The 26,631-nt window shown below is 38.6% G+C and overlaps 3 protein-coding genes across 7 annotated transcripts in view; 1 reads left to right on the forward strand and 2 right to left on the reverse strand.

The window, feature by feature from the left end:
• Positions 1-1,036, reverse strand: part of ankrd12 (ankyrin repeat domain 12) — a 42,016-nt gene extending 40,980 nt beyond the window's left edge. For both annotated transcript variants that reach the window (XM_042428789.1, XM_042428787.1), the window contains exon 1: positions 896-1,036. The gene's annotated coding sequence lies outside the window, so the exon portion shown is untranslated. The remainder of the gene's footprint in view (positions 1-895) is intronic.
• A 90-nt stretch (positions 1,037-1,126) lies between these two features.
• On the forward strand, positions 1,127-26,631 carry acss2l (acyl-CoA synthetase short chain family member 2 like). Of its 4 annotated transcripts, XM_042428790.1 has the most exons (21): positions 9,683-9,713; positions 10,367-10,401; positions 11,524-11,753; positions 11,893-12,041; positions 12,187-12,382; positions 15,473-15,564; positions 16,114-16,217; positions 17,635-17,707; positions 17,870-17,945; positions 19,188-19,272; positions 19,847-19,984; positions 20,662-20,832; positions 20,982-21,115; positions 22,066-22,198; positions 22,345-22,401; positions 22,626-22,706; positions 23,941-24,049; positions 24,252-24,320; positions 24,498-24,674; positions 25,839-25,913; positions 26,002-26,631. In XM_042428790.1, the coding sequence occupies exons 4-21, from the start codon at positions 11,918-11,920 to the stop codon at positions 26,127-26,129; spliced, it is 2,022 nt and encodes a 673-aa protein (XP_042284724.1). In that variant the 5' UTR covers positions 9,683-9,713; positions 10,367-10,401; positions 11,524-11,753; positions 11,893-11,917; the 3' UTR covers positions 26,130-26,631. The 4 variants fall into 4 exon arrangements, with proteins under 4 accessions (XP_042284726.1, XP_042284725.1, XP_042284724.1 ...); XM_042428792.1 differs by lacking the exons at positions 9,683-9,713; positions 10,367-10,401 and adding an exon at positions 1,127-1,185; XM_042428791.1 differs by lacking the exon at positions 10,367-10,401 and having other exon boundaries at positions 9,650-9,713.
• ndufv2 (NADH:ubiquinone oxidoreductase core subunit V2) lies at positions 3,184-9,622 on the reverse strand. The gene is made up of 8 exons (XM_042428795.1): positions 9,486-9,622; positions 8,377-8,439; positions 6,837-6,899; positions 6,096-6,212; positions 5,794-5,962; positions 5,247-5,356; positions 3,557-3,633; positions 3,184-3,384 (listed from the first exon to the last, which is right to left on the reverse strand). The coding sequence occupies exons 1-8, from the start codon at positions 9,525-9,527 to the stop codon at positions 3,291-3,293; spliced, it is 735 nt and encodes a 244-aa protein (XP_042284729.1). The 5' UTR covers positions 9,528-9,622; the 3' UTR covers positions 3,184-3,290.

Genomic DNA, 26,631 nt, shown 5'->3' on the forward strand with positions numbered 1-26,631 from the left:
ACACCCCCAAGATGTCACAGTCATTGGCTGGCGGAGGGGGGGGGGGGGCGAAAGCTCCTGGTTATTCAAGCTATGCTAGTTCCTTGTGTGCCTTTGCAAATCAAAACTATATTTTAAAGCAGATTTGGTAGCTATTACAGCTATACAACTGACTGGGTGTAAATAAACGGTGGCGTATCATTGCAGACACCACCACCCACCTCACGGTAATGTCGCCCGTGCTTGCCTTTCAAACACACATCCAGCAATATGTTGTTGAGCGCTCAAATCTTCCAACTTGGCTACGGTTTGTAAACATAAGAAGCTAATATATATTTAACGTTATGTACCGAAATCCGCCCCACGAACAAATATGTTGTTAAATGTCACTGTGTGGTCGACGTAAAAGAACAATTCAAGTTCATGTGTCATGTTTTAATGGCAATATTCAACACGAGAGCACAGCACAGCCTGAGACAAAAGCCCACTGCAGCCCCTTCGCTGCCCTCACAACGTCCCCCCCTCCTCCTCCTCCTCCTCCTCCTCCTCTCCCCAGCGCTTTATCTAGATAGCTAGCGAGCCCGTTTCCAGCCTCTGCTTCACGGCTTCACCCCGACATTTTCCTATCGGCTGTCGGTGCGCTCCTTTTTTAAAAAAGGCGGCGAAGTATTTAGCGCAGAAAAGGGTGTACATTTCAGTTAGCGCCGAGAAACTACTCAATGTGTGTAACGCACGTGGCACACAACTATACCGAGCCCACGCAAACACATAACATTCCATTTTCGCACGCAGTTTACGTCAAGTTAGCTTAACGTTAGCCTGCTCCGTGTAGAACTTAGCCAGATGGCTAACGTTAACTAGGATATTCACCTCACGATACGAAGCAATCAAACAACAAACCTTGTTTTGTGCTTACCTTTAATCTGGGTTGCGCGTTCCCACCGACTCATTCAAGGTTCAAGTATATGTGAATATTGCGCAATATAAACAGATATTTCCTAAATACTGGACGTTAACTGTAGCCTACGGCTGTGTGACGTTCATAGCTGGTTTTGAAAACATCCCAGCCGTTCGTCGCTCGCCCTCTCCGAGAAAAGCCCAGCAAAACATGCAAGCGTCGCTCCCATTGGCCGACAGGAGTCACGTGACCGCTTGAGCCCCAACCGAGCTTATAAGGTCTCCGTCTGCTGGATAGACTGTAGATGGGTATGTGTCAAACGATTTAACTCTTTATTTTATCGATGCTATGAGTTAATCGGTGCCGTTAAGGTTAAGAATATCCGTTGTGCTGTCACATATTTGTCAGCTAGTGGCGTTTTTATAACACCTGCCGATGTCTTTTAGCGTGTGAATTTGGACTGAAAGACAGTAATGGGCACTTGACGTCATCTTTTCCGCTGCTGTGTGTTGCGGTCAGTGGGAATTTTCTCGAAGATCACGGCCGTGGTTAACACAGGAATGACGGTTTCCTTTCTATTTTGTGAGCTTAGCTACATGTTTAGGCCACATTTGCATTAATAAACTTAATTCGCCCTCCATGGCCCCGCCAATTCTTTGTATAGGCCAGCTTTGAATTGGTTGCGCAGTGACATTTGCATCATGGTGGATACTGCGCGCATGCGTCATGGTGCATAATATTATATGTTGCAGAGCTTGAAAGTCGCAAGAGGAAACCGGGGTGGGGGAGGGGCACCGGCTAGACACGAAAACGCCACCGGGGCGGGATGGAAATGACAGGAGCAGTTGTAGGAAGGGGGCTGTGTGTTGAGGCTATGTATGGCAAGAGGATTTATCATACAATAGCTTGACCGGATTAATTTACTGATATCTGCAGTTCATGCATGTCTACACAAAGCAAATTTAGGATTTAATTACAATTTGACGAGTCAAAATGCTATAATATTATGATTAGTAAGACTTTTTTCCATCTTTTTCCATCTTATTTTCTTTGTTTGATGTTTTTAACGCTATAGCACTTTGAGATTCACTGCAAATGAAAAGTGCAGTGCAAATTGCATGCATTATTATTATTATTATTATCATTATCATTATCATTATTATTAATAATCATAATGAAGACTTTTGCCAATAAGCTGTAGCCACATTTTAGTTTTCAGTATGTAAATTGTAGATCAACTATCAATCGAGACTATTTGACACACATCTGACACATTTAGTTCTGACTAGTTAACATTTCTTTTAATTTCATTTTGGATATTTGAAACTATTATTAGTAGAAAGCGAGTAGTCTTAAATGAATTGCAGAAAATCTGTAATATGAATTCAGTCAAGGTACAAATGGCTTGATGTGATCTGTGACACAACATGTAGTAAATCTGACTTGTTACAATTATTGGAATATATCTTTTTTGTGTGTATGTGTTTGTGTGTAATGATTTCTGTTTCGGTGAATTAACAAGTTTAAAACATTTCATGCGTCATGATTGTAGAAGACAGAGAAAAAGACATTTGGACTTATATCTTGAAAGATCATTATTACTTGTTATATCGTAACTGATGATATCTTGAATTATTCTGACGGGTCACACTCTAATTGTGACTCGTCATGACACATTTGTACGTATGTTATTGATTGTCAGGTGAAATCTTTTACTATCTTGCTAGAGGGCTGTCCCTGAAATAGTACTGACAATAAAAACTGACATAAGCTCCTTGTCTTCTACTGCTTAGTGTCATGTGGTAAAGCTAAGTGATAATTAACTTCATAAAATAAATTTTCTCTAAAATGTGACGGTATTTAGTGATTCATCGTTCGTTTTAGTCAGCTACATCAGTCAATTCAGTTCAGAAAATGGCCTCACTTAACTGCAATAAATATTTTAGATCAGGAAAAGACCTACAAGACTAATTATAACAATTCCATAAAATACCAGATTAATTCTTCTAGAAAATGCCTTTAAGATAAAGGTTTAAGATACTTATTTCAGGCCTGTCAAGCTCTACATAGTTGAAAATAATTAAAATCTATGTCAAATAATTCTTTAGAAGGATCATTTATTGGTTCCCTTTGGCCAGTTTCATATAGAAAAGTCTGCAAACGTGAACAAGTGACAGCCTGACAGATGCTGCAGTTGTTGTCACAGGTCAAGTTATAAATATATTATCTGTACCGTTAGATCTGTTTATAGTTATATCACCTTTTCCTTGTTGGAATCCCTGTGAGTGACACACTGACACCTAGAGCACAGGTACATGAACAGTTTATTTACACAATATGTTCTGAGTAAAACATAATAGCAGGTTCAGGGACAAGTTGCTTTTGTAAAACAGCGGATTGTGGCCATAAATGTCTACAGGTCCGCTCTTACACCAAAGCCTGGTCCTGGAGGAGGCTCCGTCAGAGAAGTCAATCCACCGGCAGGCTCACAGGAGAAACGACCGTTCCTACAGAAAAAAGATAAATAGGTCTTAACTTGCAATCAATGTATGTAAGACAGAAAATTCAAGTTGATAGGTTGTTTTTTTTAAATAATAAAACTGATGCAGTGTCACTGAGATTTAGTTAATCGAGCAGAATAAAATATTTATGAATCCATGATGGCCGTTTTGTACGTACCTGGGCCCTGGTGGTGGGACTCTGCCTGCTTTAAGTTCATCAATAATATCCTCAATATCCTTAGGGGTGAGGTCCTCCTGAAAACAAAAGCAGGATAAATGAGAAGAAAGCAGCACAGTGCACTGCTTTTTAATACTAGTGGATTACTGTAAAAGGTCTTTTTACAGTTTTATACATGTATATGAAGACCCTCTTACCCCCCTTAAAGTCAATGTTAAAGAGAGGACGGAGGGAAGTTTAGGAGGAAATACTACATTTGCAATTAAATGAGCTTACGATGACTGTAGCCAATTCTATAAAAAGCATACATTTTTCATTTTTTCCAGACATTATATGAAAGTAGCTTTTACACTGCCGGTTTAAACCATCACACTTTCTTTAATAATAACCCTTCATGAATTTCATATTAATTGTAATCAGGGATAATAGGTTTCCCAATGATTTTTCCCCTGCGATGGCACCATAAAGCAGCAGATAATTTGGTGCTGCCACTAATTTGCTCTCAAAAATCGCATCAGATAGTAATATTATATTGTCTATTCGTTTTTTTTGTGTGTGGTGTTGTTGTGGCTATAAAAACTCATTATCATGTTTTAGTGGACTGAATGTTAATAACTAAATTAACTAAATGTTCGCTAACTAAATGTTAATGAAACGGGCTTAAATTGTCAGTTCAAATCCACTTCATAAAATAATATTGTGGATTGCCTAAAATCAGCGCTAAAGGAGGTTAAAACTGTGCCAAATAACTTTTAATTAGTTTTTAACTCAGGCAGATCTGGGCTGCCCACATTACTTATTTTTACACACAGCTAAATCACACCAGTTGGTGTTTAATATTACTGATGAACATGTAGTCTTGTCCAACAGCACTTGTTAAAAAGGGCTCAGTTACTTCATTATGTTATATTTCATAATTCAATATGTAAATAAGCCTAAAGACTATATCAGACATTTAAACCATAAAACAAAATTAAAAAGCTATTAAACATCCATATGTGTGCACTAAGCTTCTAGTCTCTAGGTTTGGGAGCACAGTGCTGTTGTTTTAAACCAATAACAAACTGACCCTCTTAAATAAAACTAAATGCATTTAATTGATGACTGAATTAACTTAATAACCAAAGAGTGCTGATCATTCACATAAAACGCTTCACTCAGCACAACCACACTTTTGCTTTTGAAACACCATACGTGCTTTCTGCCTCTAATGATACCATCTAAGCAATTTGAGGTGTTACGGCGAATTCCTCCCTTCTCAGTCGTATTTACTTTATTGGGTCATTCACGTGTGCTCAGCTTGCAATATCTAAATTTCCCATGGCGATTGAATACAACATTAGTTTCATGTGATGTTTAACCACATATCCAAAAAGCAAGCTTTTCATATTACATCTGGCTCATAAAGTTAATCTAACTGAGGTCATAGATGAGACAACGTCGTTATTCCAGCGAGATTATTATTAACTTATGATTGATTATTTTTCTGCTGGTTTCCTTTATTTCCTTCCTATACTATTACCACACCTGCACAGGCTTCTAAAAGAAACAAAATAGGTGGCAGATAGGGCTGCGAGATGTATTATCTACATTCTTTTGCAAAACTCGTTTTAGCCTTTAACCTAATTTTGTAAATTTAGTTATAATATTCAGTAAAGACGCCATCTGCACAGAGTAGTCAAGAACTCACATAATAGTTGTCATTGATCTGGACCATTGGAGCATTCACGCACGCTCCCAGGCATTCCACTTCTATTAGTGAGAACATCTTGTCTGGAGTCGTCTCTCCAACCTTGATACCTGTGGGGGAAAAAAATTTAAAAAAATAAAAGGCATGTTTTATATTTGGCTAATCTCCTCTGGCAAGCTGCAGATTGAGTTAATGAAACACCAAATATACTGTATGTAACTCAAGCAGTACGACAGGATATTTCACAGCTGCAACACGATCTGTGAGTTATAATAAAAAAGTATTTAGTTGATTGAAAGAAGAAACTGAAATAGGTTTCCTGTGAAACTCTTCTGGTTTGATTCCAGTCTCACATGTCTTCTTGTTTGCTGCCATAACACACTGTTGTTTGAATACCACTGATGACTGTATATTGACATGTTTTTTCCTCATCTCTGTTTATCTTAAAAATATACACAATAAAAAAAAAAAAAAACAAGATTGTTTTCATCTGCGTTTTCATCTCTTCATTGGTGTCCCGCTATAAAATGGAACATTTCTGTCATACCCAGTTTGTTTTGGATGGCCTCCAGGATGCTGTCTGAGTTGCAGAGCATGCAGGGAGTTGTTGTGCAGATCTGAATGAAGTATTTTCCCACGGGCTTACGCAGGAACATGGTGTAGAACGTCGCTACTTCATACACTCTCATTGGAGCGACTTCCAGCACCTCAGCGACCTGAATGAAAATGATTGCAGACATTAAAGTGAGGTTTTCTTACATGACACAAGACATGCTGGTGGTTTTCTAGATTAGAAAAAATCTACTTGGCATCACAAAACTAATTTCAGAAGAAAAAAAATCACTCTGCCTTGTTCATGGCGGAGATGGGGAGCCATCCATGTTGTCTCTGGGCTAAATCCAACACTGGGATGGTGGCTGCTTGCTTGTGTCCATCAGGGTACATTGAAATGATGGCTTCAATCCTCTGCAGACAAAAAAAAAAAAGATACTTTACTATGGATGTTGAGTTGCACAGAATTAGAATTACATTACTAGCAAACAAAACTAAAATTATGTTCATACAAGAGAATCAGAGAATCCCTGACACCAGCGTTATATCATATTGGTTGACATTAGGTAACAAAATAATCCATATTTTATCATGTTTAAAATGATGAGGTGCTCATATTTCACTGTCCAATATAGCAGAAGATAACCATTAATAAAATATAGACAGAAAACTCCAGTAACATGTTTCAGCTTTTTAGAAATACAGATAGAAGAAACACTCTGTAGGAAAATACATCGTCTGGCTGAAACTAGTGAAACAGAGACAAGCTAGAAAGGTGGGTGGTGGAAATATAATTGTCTAAATATAATTGTCTAAACAGTCGCAAAACAAAACTATTATGATCGTTAGAGAAATTACAGGAAGATAAACATATCTGAAAAGCTTCAGTTGTTTGCACCTGGATTTGTATTCGAGACTCATACAGAAACATATCTTGTTATTGTCGTATTCAGGTGGGGAAATATCAGATATTGCTACTGGCTTCAAATAAAAACAATACCACATTATTGCACTGCTCGAGTCAGATGTCAGCCTTACCTTTTTGTTCTCCTCGGTGAACTCAAAAGGGGTGTCGGGGTTGTTGTCAGGTGTATCTCTGTGCTAAAATACAAAGACCTTCACGTTAAGGGACAGTTATCATTGTTTACATCTTGTGCACCAACTGTCTAATTGTCCTAAGTTACCTTTAAATGATATTTATCAGCCAAATTATATTAAACCCTGTTCACAAGCTATCAAAAAAATGAAGTTGGTATTATGCATACTTTTAAAACCATTTTCATGTCTGAATATGAACAGTATTTAATACCTTCATTTAAGCCCAGAGGGGAAAACAAGTGCTACCATCAGACCATGGAAAAGACTCAACACAGATAACAATTTGGTAAGTTATTTCTACTTCTGCACACACTGCCCCCTTGTGAGCAGCAAATACCATTTATGCAATTAGGAAAACAACTTTAATGGTTTGTTAGTGGTTTTAAATTAACTTAATGGTGTTTGAAATGTCAAAAACACTGTTCTTGATTAAGGAGGAGTAGTTCAAGGACAATTCAGCCAAATGATTTTTTCCCTCCAAACATAGATCAAAAACATATTTTCTATCAAGGGACTGTGAAACCATGGCATGTTTCCATTACATGCAAGCATCACCTGTAATGTTTACGTCGCAGTGCATCATGGCTCTAATAGCCCATAAAGGCGACTCCCAGGATAAATTAGGAGCTTTTGGAAAACTGATACCTTTGGGATTATCTCAGCAAGAATCAGAGATATCTTAGAAACAACTTGCCAAGTGATGCATTGATCATTAACACACCATAATTTAATTGGCCGACAATTTAAGCAATAAATATGAATGAAATAATGTGACCGCAGGTAGATTACAGGTGAAGGTAAAATAAATTAGATGAACAACCAAAACCTAAAGTCTCCCAGATGTGTTCAAGATTTAATCTTGTTTTATCTTGTTTGATGAGATCCCCGCCTCACTTCTTTTTCTTTATCCATTTAAAATGGGTTTACTTGCAAATAATTTGTTTTCAAAATATAGACAAAATACTGCAAGAAAATAAGAGACTATACACTGTAAGATCACAGAAATAAAGAAATCATGGATTGACGCTTTACAAACTACTAGTGTACATTATGTGGATCATCTCCATAACAGCTAAACTAACTGCAATGACAAAGGGAATAAATAATTAACTAAGACACAGATCTAGAGAACACTGCACATAACTCAGAGTGTTAGCAGTGGTTCTCCATTATGATTTCTGTTCTTCTTGTTGTTGTGCATTCAAAGTTCACAGCATCACAGTAGTCCCTGACAGTTTGTCATTTAAATATTGGCTGAGATTTTAACAAAATGACAATCAATTCTCAAACTAATGTATAAGTCACTGCATAAGTGTCTGATTCAATGTAACCTACTATGTCCAGGTCACTTTTGAGAAGCTAATCATGAGGTGTTCTTCAAACATTAAACAAGGATCTCTGGCTACACAGCACCAGCTGCTACTCTTTATCCAGCATTTTCGGCACATCTCTTGACTTTGATAGAGACACAGTGACTCACCACAAAGATGCCACCAGCTCCAGCACGTGCAGCAGACCGATGCAGACTCCTGACCTGCCTGGCCTGCAGGCAATAAGAAAGAAGACAAATAAAATACCTGGTGGTGTGATGACAATAAACTGGTTGTATTACAGTGCTTTACTGAACTTTCATCACTCTCATCTTAATAAAACATACATTTAACTTCATATTATTTCTATATTGCAAAAAAAAATGGCAATGTTGTCATTGCCTACCACAGTGACTGTGTAAATTGCTTGCTGATACACAATATATTACTTATTACTGTATCATTGAATCAGCTTTAAATGTACATGTCTTAATAAATGACCCACATAATCATATAAATATGTACTTTTTCTAATTAACATTGTCACATTTCAAGTGTACAAATAAAGGTCGCACATAGTAGATAGATAGATAGATAGTAGCGGTTATGTAAATCCCAGCTCCAGTTTGTGTCTCAAACTTTGTATGGCATTCAGTAAAACTATAGGACAACACAAAAGAATATTATTATCATGTAATATTATTAAAATCAATTTACAAATCCTCAGTGGTCATGTTTTCGTGTTTGACGCCACTAACGTTACTGCTTTCATTAACGTTCAGTTGTTAAAATTCCCGTCCTTTATCTTTAAATATGAGTTTACATATAATGCTTTACTCAATAGTCAGTGGTTCATATACTGTACAACTACAAGATCAAAACACACACAGCTACAATAGTGTTGAGTTACGTGTTTCAACCAAGGATGTATTTACATGATCGACCTCACGGTGCAGTGACCCCAAATTCCTTCAAGCATTATCTAAAATCAAAGTGGAAGTCAGGGTCAGATAAATGAGCATAATAAGGCTAATACCAATCCTGAAATGCGCATGCTAAGATTGACTCATTTTTGCTTTGCTCATTTGTTCAGTGATCTTGTAAACGTTTGACAGCTGCGAGCTAAACTAGCTGGTTTGCTAATGTTACCCAACGTTAGCTGTTAGCTTAGCGGCCTCCACCGCTTTGCCCTTGTGGGAAGTCAGAATATTTTCTCTCCAGATTATCGAAGAGGAAATTCACAAATGTACCCAAAACGTAACGACTATGACAACCATACCGTCTGCGACACTGCAGAGCGAACAGCAGCAGACAAAAACATCTTGGGGCTTGAAGTTTGGTCCCGGTGCGTTAGCAAACTGAAGGGACAGCAGCGGCCGACATCAACACAATCCCGCTCGATTAAGAGGGTCTGACGTAGGACGCTACGTCAGTCAGTCGCGGCGCAACTGAATCGATCCCAGATTGAAATTTGAGCTCAAAAACAAATGATGCCAACAGCCATTTGGTAATTTCCTCTGAGCTATGTTACGTAACCTGAAAGATGGTACTGTTGAAAGTGCCACTATATGTGGCCGAGACAAACTATGCTTAAGCCTACTTCTGACCATTTTATTTAATTTTAATTGGTGACAAATTAAACATAGTTAAATGTCTTGCGCCATTTGTGGGGGATTTACACAATTTGTGCAACTTGAACTAGATCTGAACGGTCAAGAATGACTGAACAAACACAACAACAGTTATGAAATCTGAGGCCAAATGGGAAGTTAGCCACCTATCAGATATTGCCAAATTTTAATCTTAAATGTAAAAAAGAAGAAGTTCAAATGTTTCACATTGTATGTTGTAAGAGACAGATGAAGAACAGGTCACTATTCTGTGTAAAATCATGTAATATCAGCACGTAACTGATGTCTTGGAGATAGATTGTGTGGTAAAACAAATAAGAGGAAGTTGTAGAGTTATAAAATGAATAGCCAAGAGAGACTCTGTTCCTTTTTCTTTTTGCCGGACCTCCTTTTTCCTCGTGTCATTGAGACTCTCTTTAGTCTTTTATCTTTTGGCTCAAGTTTTTGTATTTTACTTCTTGTATCTTATATTACTTATTTTGTAAAACCAAATGAAACTGGTTTGTATTTTTATACACTCCAACCAAAGTTCCTGACTTCCAGTCTTCTGGTATTTCCTTTAAGGTAAGAACAGACGCCTCCCTTGGGATAGGCTGACATTAGTTTTAAATTTATTTAGATTACAAATTATGATGACATTTGTTGTGTTTATTGAATAAAAGGATGGTAATGGTTCAGATTTAATGACTGAGGTCAACATGCTGCTGTACATGTGATAGATGTATGATTTCAGTACAGAATGAGGTTGAGAGATTTATTATTAGGGGTTTAATTGGCTAAACAGTTAAGGCTAGGGCTCTGAAGCTGCCCTCGACTGTAAGGAGTGGGCCTCCTCCAGAGATGACCTGTTAGAAGGCCATCTTGGAGTACTTTCAAACCTACATCACCTATTTGCACCAATACACTTCGTTGTGACCCAGGCTGTTAGGAATTCCTTACTAAACAGGCCTGTTGGTAGTGGTTCAACAACAGCTGGTGATTATAGAAGCCAAGCTGAATCTGGTTTCGTAACCAAGTCTAGGGTGGTCTTGCATGTAGATTTTGGGAACCCCGTTCAATACCTTAGTCAGAGGTAGAGGACAGCCGTCTGTTGGTGCCTTATCCTCATCGGCAGGGCGTATCGGTTATCTGTAGGCAGAAACCATTACAGTACATAAGATATGGTCCAACAAATTGAAATTAATTGTAAGGCTATGATGAAGATTCAGTACAATTTACAAGAGATACAATTTATTTTTTAAAAGATTCAGGCTTTTTATTTTAATTCATCGTCATTTTATTATTGTTAGTTTTGGTCTAGTTTTAGTCGACAAAAATTGGAGATATTTTAAGTCTAGTTTTTGATGATGAACATGTAGTCTCATTTCATGCATCATCATTCTTTTTTATTGGTGAAATGCAATGTGACTAAACAAAAATATGTCAAAAACATTTTTAAAAGGTGTTATATGTGGTACCATGTGACGATAACATAATACTGAAAGAGCTGACCTTAAAAAACTCTTGAAGAAGAAAAATACTACATCATGCAAATGAAATAATTAAGAATCTACAAAATATAAAAAGATATAGGCATATGTAATTAAGAAACTGCCTAAAAAATGCCTTAAGAATATATTTTTGCTGGCTGTCAGTGAATAAAATATTGTTTCCTTTCTGTTTCTTTTTTCTTTTTTTTTCTCCAAGCTCCCATCACCCTTCCCTCATATCGAACCTCCCTGCGCCTGCCTGAATCCCTACCAGTCATCCTGCAGCACACCTCCTCCTCCTCCACCTTCTTGCTTGGAAAAATAATGCGATCAACAGGCCAGGGAAGGCTCACCCAATGAAAAAGTGGGAGTGCTGCATCCTGCGAACCGATTGGCTGCTCTGGCACTAAGCAGACACGGAGAGAGCCTGAAACTCAGGGATTAGAGGTGGGTCTTTATGCACGCTGAATTGTGTTGTTTCAGTGCAGGAGGCCTTGCAGTGTTCTTACCTTACCCAGGAGGATCCAGACAGATCAGCAGTGACTCCAGATTAACCCATTTTCTGATTCACTCTCTGATGATATAGGCCCATCTGCATCTGTCTTTCCACCATGGTTGTTCCTGAATCTCAGGACAAAATGTACTACCCTCCTGGTGACCTGCAGAGGGATGCTCATGTGCCTGATTTTAACTCCTATCTGGCAGTGTACAGGAAATCTCTAGAGAATCCAGAAGGTAGGTCAAACACGTCTGTGTTTATAGTGCAGCTCTTGCAGTGTTTCCATCTCACGTCTCAGTCTAAGCTTGTCTGCATCTAGTATCTGTTTGTGTTTATCTGCAGCCTGATACCTCTTATAACGCTTATAACGCTTACTTTCAGCTTTCTGGAAGGAAATAGCTGATGACTTTTTTTGGAAGAAGCCGGCAACAGGACCAATGCTTCAGTACAACTTTGATGTGACTAAAGGAAACATTTATGTCAAGTGCATGGAAGGGGCCAAAACCAACATATGCTATAATGTCCTGGACAGGCATGTGAGAGAGAGGAATCTCGGTGAAAAGGTTGCCTATTACTGGTAAGCATCTGTCCAGGGTGAATGATTGCTTTGATGGGAAATACTGCCTGGAGTTATGCCAGGTATTCCAGTCAATAGCAACTGCTGTGCCCCCTATGCAACCCCAGTGCTTCAAAACAAACCTCAACTAGTGCAACACCAGCATCAGTGCTTCAGTCTTCAATCTAAAAGAGATGATTTAAAAGGATTTGTCAGAAAATTTCCCAAACTACATATAATTCGGGTCCAACACATTTTACAATTTAGCATTACAGCAGATTGTAAGTGTACATTTAGACTCATAAAGACACATTTTTTGAGTTTTGTTACAATACAAACCTACTTGAATCTTGCCAGAATTTTCCAATAAGGAAAGTTCATTAAGAGCCTCATTGATTGTTTTCAGAATAGAACTGTCCTCAGTTGCATATTCAGCATGTGCGCTCATAGATTTTCTTACTGAACTCTTTCCAGCTTCTGTCTTCCACTAAACTCTTTAAATGACTTTTAACAGAGTAGATTCCTGCCTACAGTAAAGCCTCACACCCTTGGCAGCTCAACATAAAGACTGTATTTTACATTGTTTTGAATTTACAGGGATATTATCACACATATTTGCTCTGTCAACTGAAGAAGCTTAGCAAACAAGAAATAGTTGTCCTGCAAACTCAGCAGTAATAGGGGTTGAATGGAACTGGGCACAGTGGAAACCGGCCATTACTCACACAAATGTCTCAACACTGTTTGCACTGCATCAAAGCACTTATGCAATATCTGCTGAAGTGTTTGCTATGCCACCATATGAGGAAGATATAGTCTGTCAGCTGTGTTAGTAGTGTATTTATATTCAAGTTATCTGTAACCACATGGTGTGTTTTGACGTGTTAAACACTTGAAATACTTCAGGTCACATTTTAGCCAAGCAGCGTTTGCAAAACTGTTTCAAATGGTAGGACAACATTAAAAAATAAAATACCAGAGAATTGTTTAAAAGTCAAATGTGTGTCACTTTATCTGATGTTACTAGTTACTTCATGTGTAACTAGTAACATCAGATACTAGGGTCTATTAGATAGCACAGGCTGATGCCACGAGATCAATAGATGTTTGCATTTCAAAAAGGTTGCAAAACTACCACCCACAAATAGAAGTGTGAGTTCTCAACCCTAAGGGGTTTCTTAAGGAAATTAATTGTTATCGATTACGCTTATTTACAGAATCAAAGCCACAAGAAAAAGGCATCAACATCAAAGTTGTCCCGCCCACACTGCAGGTCCTGACAGACAACTATGACTTGGGGAAAGAAAAGTACAGCAGCTTTGGTTTGAATTGTTAGTATTGGTTGTGCCTGTGAAATGTTTATAATATGGTTCCATAAAAGTTATTCTATGCTTCGACATTTGATGAAAAGATTCAATGCTTTCTGATAGCACTTGTCTTGAGGTTAAATTGTCATTCATTGTAAGCCTACAAAATTCAAGTAACAAATAGTTTCAGTTTCAAATAGGCACAACAAAATATTTTCTGTCTGGGTGAGTGATTATAGTAAAAACAGAAATCATGGAGATAATTTATCAGCTGCTTCAAACTGTCGTTCTGAATTGTTGAAGGTAAAAACAATATTATGTCCCTGTGAGTTGCGCGTTATCTGCCATAACTGTAGGTTTCAGACAAAACAAGATATCTCAGAGTCACATTTGTCTCAATGTCATTTTCTTTTTCCTTTTTAGGCGATAAAAGGTAAAGCAACTCTATTTGTATAAATGTAAACAGAGGATAAGTGTTTTATGTCATTGAGATTAAAACAGCAAGCAGTCTGACATGAAATGAATACATTGGCAAACTAAAAGAAAGACAAAGAAATTTAATGAAAGAGCATAAGAAATAAGCCTGAAATTAGTGGTGCAGGTGTAATAACTGCTTAAAAGTACATCTCTAGCTTTGGTTCAGAAGTATTAAGTGTGAAGTCGAGTCTGAAGTATTCTGAAATGTGTTCAGTATATCTGCAGCACAGCAGCTAAAAGCAGCTACACCATGTTTAGATTTACTGGCAGATGACCTCAGAGGTTTCATGGGTTGATGTTGTAGCAGAAGATCAGATATTGTATTTTGCTCCTAAACCATTTATTGATTTATAAATGTATAAATGGTGCTTTAAAAGCAACTCTTTGACAGACAGTGCAGAGATCTGAGAACTGGAGTAATGTGTCGAGCTTTCTTGGTTTATTCTGAATGAGTGACAGCAGCTGTCAAACAGCTTTTTTAGAAAGACCTGAGAAAATCCTATTACAGTAGTTTAACCTACTAGAGTAAAGGTGTGGATTAGTTATCCAAGAGCTTGTTTGTGAACTCTATAATTAATGCTTTAACTTAATGTTGTAATAGGCCACTTTGATATTGTCATGACATGGCCATTAAAATTCAGATGATCAGCAAAAATGATATGATATGATAGGAAAATTGGTTGTTTACTAAACTGAGCTAACAAGAGCATTCAGAGACTGAATAAAAGAGGTTCAAGTATTGACCCCTGTGGAACTCCTCAAGTGATTTTGGTTTGCTTTGATACATTTTTGTCAATATGCACAATATTTGGGCTTTTCACATTCTGAAATGATAAAAAATTATCCAGAATAGAGTTCTTAAGCACCATTATCACACTATTAATGTTCTTCAGGTCAATTATCAATAGCTGTTGCATTTATGATGGAAGAATTTCATCATTGTAATGATTTATTTGACCATTGGCAAAAAGGTCAGGTCAGGTTGTTTCAGTGTTTGGGCTTCTGTCCCATGTCAGAGGCTTGCCACCATGTTGTCTATTGGCCTGTGAAACTTTGAGCCACATAGTTTTCCAAAGTCTGTCTTGAAAAACAGCCAAACCCAATATAGACGCACCAACAATGAGGACATGTTGTCTCCCCTGTTAAGTCAGGACAACTTTTTGTCGTCTGAGACAATACTGTCGGAGGAAACTGTGTGTGGAGAGTGTTTGTGTCAATGAAATAATAAAAATAACAACACACAGACTGAACATAGAATCTGAGACAGGTCACAGTAACAGATTTGTGATGTTTTTCTCCTTCTCCTTCTTGTATGTTGTCTTCTTAGGGAGGGGAACTCACCTGACCACCACATGACCATCACCTACCGCCAGCTGCTGAGCCAGGTGTGCCGCTGTGCTAATGTCCTCAAGCAAATGGGTGAGAACCTTAATTCAGTCACCCTGAGAAAAAGGTGACTGAATCATCTTAAATCTTTTTAGCAGTCAAAAGTAAAACAAGAAAGAAATGCAAACATGTCTAAATCAATACATCTTACTTCTTTATGGTTACAAAGGACATAATATCTAACCACCTCTGAACAATGAGGACCATCTCTTCTTATCATAGAAGGTTTACTTAACATGTCAACAGCAGTCTATAACTTGAGTATATATACACATGTAACTATGAAGTATGATCTGAAGTCTAGGATATGTTTATGGACAACATTTTCTATGAAATGACATGATGCCATGTCATGTTGCCCATTACCAACATGCCACAACTCGCTAGACACACCTCTATGTGGTCTGTCCAATTCACTGCATATCAGACATACACTATAGTATCTGGCCCATATCCAACATGCTCACTTTAAAGCTACATTGTCCTTTCTGGAACTGAGCTGGAAATATGTCCCCATTTCTCAGATGGTATATTTTTGCTCTTATGTTTATAGCTACTGAGAACTTTGTTTCCTTGATTAAGGTGTGAAAAAGGGAGACCGGGTGTCCATCTACCTTCCCATGATCCCAGAGCTGGTCTACGCAATGCTGGCCTGTGCCAGGATAGGTGCTGTTCATTCTATTGTGGTAAGTATGAACAGTTGCTTTCACTTATTTCATAGGATTTAGGAGTCATGATGCAGTTGTGTTTTTAAAAACTACAACTACAGCAAATTGAGTTTGCTACATGTAGCCTCATGCAGTGTCAGTATAGGAAATGCCCTACTGCCCCAAATAATAACAAAATAAACTTTCTGTGTTGTCATCTGTGGCAAACTTCTCCCTCTCTGGTGCAGAAGTCTGTCGCATTGTTTTCTGGTGCAATGTCAGCATGCACAAGCTCGTCCTTCTTATTTCATCACAGTTCCAGTGAAGTCATTTTTGCAAACAATCAACATGTACGTGAGCAGCGTTTCCTGCTTTGACCCAGTTTCCCCCAGAAACCACCAGCTGAAACTGAGGTCTTGTTACTGTCAGTCCAGACTGCCCTGCTCCTGCAGTTATCAGCTCTTCTCTGTGTGAACGCAGCGCTCACAGCACCTGCACTCAATATATGGGTCAGACATTTACTGGCTGTATCCAGCCTGGGAGGAGATCAGTCAGGGTTATTTTGTAAGCGAGCCAACACTATTTTCAATTCAACCTTCCCGATTTGTACAAAGGTTAGAAGCCCCGTTAAAAATATCTCCCGGCTGCTCCAAAGTGGGTTTGTTCTTATGACTTGCAAAGGCTTGTTTTTGGCAGAAATGTAAGCGACCTTGCTTGTGCTTGGTCATTGTTGTAAATGTTCCAACTCTGAGCTTTTATCATATTTGATGGGAACATTGCTTAGCAACATAACCATCTTGTAGCGCCAGCCTCTTACATTCTCATCTGACTCTAAATACTAATCATAAATTAGCTTCGCACACAATTTAATCACAGATTGAGTCTGACAGGACAGCCAGTGCCATCCATGTGGTGACATTTTGCTGAGTCCAGAGTCCTCAGTGACCTGATTCATAATGCTGTCATCAACATTAAAACTTTTTATGCTATGAACTATTAACCTTGGCCAGAACACGAGCGCCCGGCTGGGGGCAACTTGCACTCATAAAAAATCAAATGATAGATGTCTTATCTGGGTCATTATGTAGTATCGAACAAGTCAACTCCATAAATGGTGATGAGAGGATATAGTATGCATCATCCCTGTGTTGGTTGCCTTTTAAAACAAGAATATGTATCTTTTGCTGAATTGTGCAGCCACAAGCAACAATGCTAAACCATAAAGTAGCTCAAAACTTATAAAGACAGTGAATTGACTCAATAAGGTTGATGACAAAGCAAAATCTAACTAAGGTTTGCTAAAGTTTGCTAACATTAGCCACCATAAGTTATTAGCCATACCAGACTGATTAAGGCTTTATCAGCAAAACCCTTCTACAGTTTATGATTTAAGTAAGACAAAGACAACCCCTCCTCCTTTCAGCTTCCCTCTCTTTCTCTCTCTTTGCATGTTCAGTTTGCAGGTTTCTCCTCTGAGTCTCTGTGTGAGAGGATTATGGATGCCCAGAGCAGCGTCCTGGTGACAGCAGGTAGGTCCGGCAGCCCAGCTCGGAGACATATGTTCCAACACAGCAGCACCAGGATGTGATGTGTTGTATCGCTCAGCGACTGTAAAGATTGTTGATACACCTCATCATCTATTTATCGTCTTTCTCTCTGTCTCTCTCCCTCCACCTCTTTGTAATACACAGATGGTGTTTACAGAGGAGAGAAGCTGATCAACCTGAAACAGATTGCGGACGAGGCACTGGAGAAGTGCAGGGAAAAGTAGGTACTGCTTACAAGGCCGCCCGTTACCCGCTTCTCAGCAACCGCCTGTATTTACACTATCTGCTGGTAATGGGACTCAGACCCTTCCATACGAGTCACTGGACACACACACAAATACACGCAGTAAAGCCCTATCAGCTGTTATCAGGGATGTTGAGGAAACACACAGCCTGGTTTCCACATTACGGGGGGTTGCCGGGCAACATAGAGCACTCAGATTCATCAGGGAAGCCCGAGCTGTTCATCTCCCGTGGCAACGTGAGCCTGGGAGGGATGTGAGCGTGTGAGAAGTAGCAGCATGCAGGTGGTCTGGGGGGCCAGAGATGTTATTAGGGATGACATGAGTGAGCTCTGCTGGTGTGCTGAGTCCAGATACTCCCAGGATTCCTTGGAACGGTCATTTCAAAGTCAAATGTATTGTGAAACTGTCAATCATATGGAAGAACAACATGTTTTGATCCACTTCCTGTATAGGAAGTTTTAATCCCACTTTTACACTTCGCTTTAAACTCTTAAACTCATACTCACTATTTACTTTCTATTGTATGTTATGTATTTTATTGATGTAAAACAAGTCAAGTCAAATGTATTTATAGAGAACATTTAAATAGGAGTTGTCCAAAGTGCTTCACAGAGAAATTTAAGATACAGTTAAATACTTCAAACAAAACAGACAAAGTTAAAACTATTTTATGGTGATATTAAAAATGAAGGGGAATCAAAGGTGATTTTATAGCCGGTATTTAAAAGTGGTGATAGATGGGGAAGGTCTGACAGTGAGGGGCAAACTGTTGCATAATGTGGGAGCAACCATGTTGTAATTCTCCTACTACTACTTCAGTCTACCTTGTACATACAAGAGGGATGCCCTCTCTGTTGCTGTTTTATCCTTTTGAAGGATTTTTTTTTGTGCTTTTGGAGCTTTCACTTGTTTGAATCATGGGTCAAAGGACTGAAGGTATCCCATCGTGTTCAAAATGAAAAGCCACCTCAGACAAATTCTGTATCAGGGAATAAAATGAAACTTGTTAACATGTGAAAACTCTCACAAGAGAAGAGAGTAAATCTCCAAAAATGTTCCTTTTAAAAAACCAACACAGGTCCAAAAGGCTCACATGACCCTGACATTTTTTATTTTTATTTTTGTAAAGCATGACAACACAAGCAGTCAGGGGAGAAGAGAAGAGGATTTGATGCGTTTTACTGCCTCTCTCACGCCACTTCTTTATTTTCTCACAGAGCATCATCTAGCGTCACTAAATGCCTTGTTGTCAAGCATCACGCACTGAGGACGAAAAGCGGAGCAGCATGCAACAAACTACAGGTAGATATGTTTTAAAAATTGCCACTTTATGTTCTTACTTCTTCAAGCTAAGATGTGAAAAAAAGTGTGACAGTGATTGTGACGAGTAGTGTGATATGAAGTTAAGACAAAGGTGTAAAACCTCAATGACAGGTTACAGTAGCTGCTGCAATACTTGTGCAGGGTAGAAGCCAGATTTGGGACTTTTTTAGGGCTACAACTGTTTGTTTATTCGTGTCATAGATGGTACAGTATTATAACCACTGTTTTACCTTGCATCTCCTACTTTTCAGTAACCTTTCTTTTATTTAAACCTTGATTTTAACAATTTCAGTTTTCACAAACCTACCATTCAAAGAGTATCGTAAATACAGCAGCTGAAACTAAAACACAAAAATTAGAGGAACACAATTTTCATGTGTAGCTATTCCTGCAATTTGGGATTCAGAATATGCCTCAGAGGGGCAAAGTAAATTACAGTCGGGTCAAAATTGACACGGTGTGTTGCCGCCTGGGCTTTTGGCACACGATGTGAGCAGATGTAATGACTGGTTTTATGTGCTGGATTTGTTCCCTGTTATTCTGGTGTGTTCAGACCCCTTGGCACTCAGAGTGTGATGTGTGGTGGGATGAGGCGATGAGAGACTCTCCTGAGGAGTGTGAACCAGAGTGGCTGGACGCTGAGGACCCGCTGTTCATCCTCTACACCAGCGGGTCTACTGGAAAACCCAAGGTACAGTGAGACATGTTATTAGAAACACACAGTTTGGCTTAGAAGAAGAAGAAAAAAAAACATGCCACCAGCTCATTTTCTGCTTGTAAATTCTCAGTGAAACCACATCTTCTTAAACAAATCACAGTATCTGTTTTCTACTCTGATAAGCCTGTAATGATGTTAACCAGGCTGGCTTTTATGTAATCTGCTGCCAGCAGACAGTGAAATAGTACCAATTAATGGTTTTCTAATGCTAAAAGGCATAAATGCAATCCTAGAAAGTCCTCTGCAAGCACCACAATTGCATTTGTGTATTTTTGTGTGTATCATCACACAAAAATACACGGATCAGAGCATCAAATAATATGAAATCCTCTTCCTGTCTTTGCATCACACTCACACTTACAAATTCAAGCACACGCACACACACACAAGTTGTCCTAGGTTATTTTTTGGGACATTACATAGACTTACATTTATTTCCTGGAGACTTACCCTAACCATAACCACTACTTTCCTAACCCTTACCCTAACCTTAACCACTGCCCAAAAGTCAGCACACACACACACACACACACACACACACACACATTCCCGTCTGCCAGCATTGAGAGCCCCCCTCATTTTTGCTGTCTGTTGCTGTGTGCGGACGAATTACCTCCTCAATCGTGTGTCTGTCCATGTGTACGGTACAGGGTGTTCTTCACACCGTTGCCGGGTATCTGCTCTACACATCGCTGACCTTCAAGTACGTTTTTGATCATCACCATGACGACGTGTACTGGTGCACGGCCGACATTGGATGGATCACCGGGCACTCCTACATCACCTACGGCCCCCTTGCGAATGGCGCAACGAGTGTTCTGGTGAGTTGAAAGAGACTTTGTGCCTTATTTTGTGTTAAAAATCTCCACTCTGCCATGAAAGGCCACATTTGAACACACAAACCAAACCATAGTAGTATTAGTCACCCTTCTTGGAAATGTGTGTGTGTGTGTGTGTGTGTTCTGCCCAGTTTGAGGGTATTCCGGTCCACCCTCATGTCGGCCGGTTCTGGGAGATTATTGAGAAGTACAAAGTGACCACGTTTTACACGGCTCCCACGGCTATCCGCCTGCTGATGAAGTACGGACGGGAACCTCTGCAGAAGTAAGTGTCTGCATCTGCTGAAAGTCACAGCACTTCAAATCTTAATTATTCAAGGTTTCTCCAGAAGCTTGCAGGAGTCTGACTTTTCAAAGCACAGCTGCAAGTGATAGGCGTCACCAGCTTTCACATGAGAAATATCACCTTTGATTTTCAAAGACCTCTTTCACTGTACTCACGTCTTATGTAACATTTTGCTCAGTTGTGAAGAAACCAAACTATATAAATAAGGGTGTGACTCAGGCACAGTGAAGATGCTGTTTTCATGCACTGGACGGGGCAACATGTTAAAAATGGTACCAGGAACTTCTGGTTTCTAATGAGTCAACACTCTTTACTCAGAACCACCTTTAGATTAGAAGCAAAAAACAACCATATTATCAGCTTTATGATTAAAGGAGAGGATTTTATCTCTCATATGACTATTTTTGATATAACTAGTCTGGATTTTCATCAGCTCACCAGTGCAATACTGAAACTCTAAGAAAAGATAAACTAGGGAGGCATTAAACCCTGATACTGATTTTAACATTTAGAAAACAGAGAGTAATGGTATCAGATTGATATTCAGTATTGGAATCAGCGTTGTGTTCTTAAACACACAACTGATTGTGTATCTTTCACCTCTTTTCACCTTTTCTTTATACCAGTAGACAACTGTAAACTAGATATTTCTCATGAAGCTTTTATTATTGAGTTTGGAGAAAGGTGAGTCTCTCCTGGATGTAGCCTCGTGCATTACAGCCACAATACATGATGGTATCAACTACAAAAAATACAGCTTTTGCTGTGAAATATTGGAAATATCGGAAATCACTACAAGCAAGGTAGACATGGGATAAAGTGGAACACCTGCAGTATATTGAGCATCGCAGATTAATGATGGGATATAAGATGTCTGAGGGATATTTTCTTATATATATTTTTTTTTTTTTCTTATCTGTCTCTGTCAGGTATGACCTCTCCAGCCTGAGGATTCTGGGTACTGTGGGTGAGCCGATCAACCCGGACGCATGGCTCTGGTACTATGAGGTGGTCGGTCAGGGCAGATGTCCGGTGGTCGACACTTTCTGGCAGACGGAGACGGTAAGAGTGAAGGAATGACATCCGACTGCAATTAAAGGGGAACTTCACAGATTTTACACGTCAAATTGTGTTTACAGGTCTTGAGCAGTACAACTGCGTATATACAAAGAATGAGTCACTTTAAATATCTCTTCATTTCTCTACAGGGAGGTCACGTTTTGACTCCTCTGCCTGCTGCCACACCACTGAAACCAGGTGCTGCTGTAAGTGACAACATCTCCTTCAACGCTGATATTTCTATGTATATCTTAAACATACCCGTATCTTCTCCATTGAGTTTTATCAATAGAAGTCGTGCTGGTAAGGAAAGGTTGCACCTCTGTATGTGCGAATACATCCAACCCATAGGTTTAACTAAACCTATGTAGTATTATGATCAAGGTTGTAAAGAATAAAGTTATAACACATAAAATGTTTCATATTTCAGAGTTTTCCTTTCTTCGGAGTGGAGCCAACAATCCTCAACGAACATGGAGAGGAACTGGAGGGCGAGGCTGAGGGTTATCTCGTAAGTTCAGCTTTCCGGTTCTGAGATTTTCTTTTGCGTATTTATTTTTATTTATATTTTCAAACTAATGAATGAGTTGACTTGAACACAGTACTAACAGGAGTCTTTCAGTGACATACTGTATGTAATTGATTACATCTTATGGGCACTTATACTACATAGTCAAGCTTTGCAAGTAATTTACATATTGCTCCTATTGTAGTCTTAAGATAAAGGTCAGTTCAGCTTATTTTATTGACAATTGCAGTACAGTCTTCATTTGTTGGAGGGTTTGCTTGAGGTAGCATCTGTGTGATAGCTAAACTGTTAGCATGAAAAAGTACTTTCAAGAGATATTTATACTTTGCCACAAATTTATCCAGGATTTTGCTTCAGTCTAATGAAATAACAACAAAAAAGCAACTTGCAATCAATTTTAAGCAGACTTCTGCCGATATGAATCACATTGCCTCCAGCATGCATTTTGTCCCTGAAAATACTTTTGTATACATCTCAATTTTGGATTCACAAAATATTGTATAAGGTTCTTCTCCAGGACCTTGAGCAGCTAGTCTTAGCCTGGCTTTCAAATATATTTCTCCAGTCATCCTCAGTTATCTACAGACCTGATTCTCTCCCATTTCTATATGACATGGACATTCAAGTAGTTTCTTATAATATTACACATTTGTTATCTTTAATCTTATGTAAATATGTTGGCCAAATTAGCTTTACTATCCTCTGCTTGATTCATTTATTTACTAAGTTAGTCTCTGACCTGGAGATATTTGATCATTTTTTTCAGGGTTATACATATTCAAGAGGTGTTTAAAATCCATTAACATATAGTCATAGTGCAGTAAGATGTTCCACCTCTCTGTGCCCAATGACTAAACTGCATATTAAAACCAGAGAGCTTAAATGCTGCACCATATGCCATTTTAATATTCTTGCATGATTCTCAAGATGAAACCTCTTGCAGGTCTTAAACTATATACCAAGGGCTACTGTAATCTCAATTTATATAATTATTGTCAAGTCAACCATTAGTTTCATTATCTGAATGCATTTTTTTTGTGCTTTTTTTGGATATTGTTTTCTTGCCTTAGTGATTAATTTATAACATTTAGAGTTATTTACAGTTTTGAAGCACTTTAAAAAAGATTTTGAATTTGTATTTAGTTCATTCTTATTATAAAAGTCATTGTTCTAGTAGTAGTAGTCTTATGTTTTGTGTGTGTTCTCTGTGTTGCAGGTTTTCAGGAGGCCCTGGCCAGGAATCATGCGCACTCTGTACAAAAACCACGAGCGCTTCGAAAACACTTACTTCAAGAAATTTCCAGGCTTCTACGTGACCGGTGATGGTAAGACACACACACATAAAATAATACATCAAGATAAAAATCAAGTTCACTCTACTGTCACACAGATTAGCCTATATATGACACTCTGGATTAAACAAGTACCAAAAATGTACATCTTGATTTCTCACTAAAATACCAAAGAGCCATTTGAGTAAGAAAAAGATGCAATATGGTTTATGCAACTTGTTTTATCCTTTCTGAGGCTGCAGACGGGATAAAGACGGATATTACTGGATCACAGGAAGAATAGACGACATGCTGAATGTGTCAGGTATTGTACTGTTACTGTCTGATAACAGCTTCTTTAAATAAGTTGTTGTTAGCTTGTTGTTATAACACCAAACTGACATTTTTATCCCATGAAACTCTTTAACTTTATTCATCTCTTATATTTCTATGATGTGTCACTGATGAAAGTCATGTGTCTGGTGTGTTTGGTGTCCTCCAGGTCACCTGATGAGCACAGCGGAGGTGGAGTCGGCTCTGACGGAGCACCAGGCTGTGGCGGAGGCCGCGGTGGTGAGCAGGCCTCACAAGGTGAAGGGCGAGTGTCTCTACTGCTTCGTCACCATCAAAGACAGCACGGAGTTCAACCACATGCTGGTGGAGGAGCTCAAGAGGCAAGGTGAGGCTCAGAGTCAGGGTGTTTACTTGTAGGTTAAAGGAAAAATCCACTCAAAATGATCCAAATTGTGTAATTTCGTCTGTTTTTTGTATGTCGTGGTTCATCTCATCACTTCGCTTCAATGTGATTTGTAGGTTCCTAAGTACATCAGATTTCTTTTAAATGTTAAATGCTTAAAAACAAAAGCTATTGCTGATGTATCTTTAATTATAGGGTTTATTATGATATTTAAAAACTTTGTAATGTGTTTTCTTATCCTCAAACAAATGTAGATAATATTAGTTGATTAAAAACCTATTTTTCTGACCTTTCTTGAATTTTACTTAAAAAAAAAAGATAGTTTTGCATCTTCAGGCCTCTAAAAATAGTTCAAATGAAACAATATGAGAAGAAAAAATCTTTTTAATGGAACTAATCACAACTCATTTTCATATGTGAAGAGGGGTCGCAAGACAAACCTTTAGTTTAAGGAGTCATAACGTAAAAAGTTTGTGAACCACTGGATTAGTCAATCAACAAAATATAGGCAACAATTTTGTTAATTGATCGAGTCATTTATCAAGCATAAGAAACCAAATATTCCCTGATTCTTCTCAATTGTGAAGTTTTTCTGCATTTTTCACTATTTGTGGACAATTCATAGACTAAATAATCAATCAAATCATCAAAAAAAATAATGGAGAGATTACTCAATAAAGAAAAGACTAAAATGTAGAACATATTATTATTGGCTGCTGCCCTAATGTAGATAACAGAGCAGCTACAAAGGAATATGATAGCAGAAAAAACTTTCAGGTGTAACATCAGCGGTAAACAGGTTTTGATGTGAGTCCATTAGAATTAAATAGCAAAGATCCCTGTCTAGATTTTGTGCAGACGTTCAACAATCAAACAAAGAGGGAGTAGTTGTAGCAGAGGCAGACGTAACATTTCCATCACCCACAGCTGCCTCAGTGCACCAGAATTCAATGCAGCCATAAGACGTTTTTGAATAAATTGTGCAGCTGTGATCTTAAAGATGCACCATTGTTCACAAGCTATACTTATACAATCACCTTTGTATGAAAGCTTTCTGTCTGGGGTGAAGTACAAGAAGGTAACAAATCACTTCAGTTCAGACATTTTGCATGTCAGTGATTCCTTTTCTGTATATTTTGTTGTCAGTGAGAGAAAAAATCGGACCAATCGCCACACCGGACTTTATTCAAAACGCCCCGGCACTCCCCAAAACCCGCTCAGGTAACAACACAACACTTCTTTAAACCAGCGTCCGCTCCTCCTCCGCTTCTCTCTTCCTCATCTGTTTCTTCTTCCTCTGACTATTCAGGGAAGATAATGAGGCGAGTCCTCAGACAGATCGCCCGCAACGAGAAGGACCTGGGTGACCTTTCAACCCTAGCTGACCCCAAGGTGGTGGAGGTGCTGTTCAGCCAGAGATGTGAAGCTGCAGCCTGAAGAAAAACACATCCGTCTCTTTCCGTCTTGTGCTGTGCAACGGCGAAGATGAAGACAATCACAAACTTCTAGTGCTGGATCCAAGTGTTTGTGTTCACTCTGGGACTGAATGAAGGGGCTGGGATCAGAAAATTACACTGCTGACATTGAAGCATTTAAATTGTTGTTTTATGCAGGAAAGGAAATAGAAAACAATTGAAAAAGTCCAATAAAATGTCAGCGGTGTTGTTATGTAGATATAATGCAACGGGGCTGTTGTTGGTTTGCATTTGGGCCAAAATGTCAAACAAAATAGATTCAGGATTACTCTTTTATATTTTCTTAAAAGCCAGTGTTTGTGAAGCCTTTTAGTTTCATGTCACATATCATTTGAGGAAGAAGTGAATCTCTCCTTTGAAATAGAGACGTTAACTTCACTCAGCTTGTTTTTTTGAATGACCACTGATGTATATTTTCAACCTGTGTTACATTTATATGACCTGAGAATAAACTGTTGATTCTG

The sequence above is a fragment of the Thunnus maccoyii genome, chromosome 12 (assembly GCF_910596095.1).
Source record: "Thunnus maccoyii chromosome 12, fThuMac1.1, whole genome shotgun sequence".
NCBI classification, from domain to species: Eukaryota; Metazoa; Chordata; class Actinopteri; order Scombriformes; family Scombridae; genus Thunnus; species Thunnus maccoyii.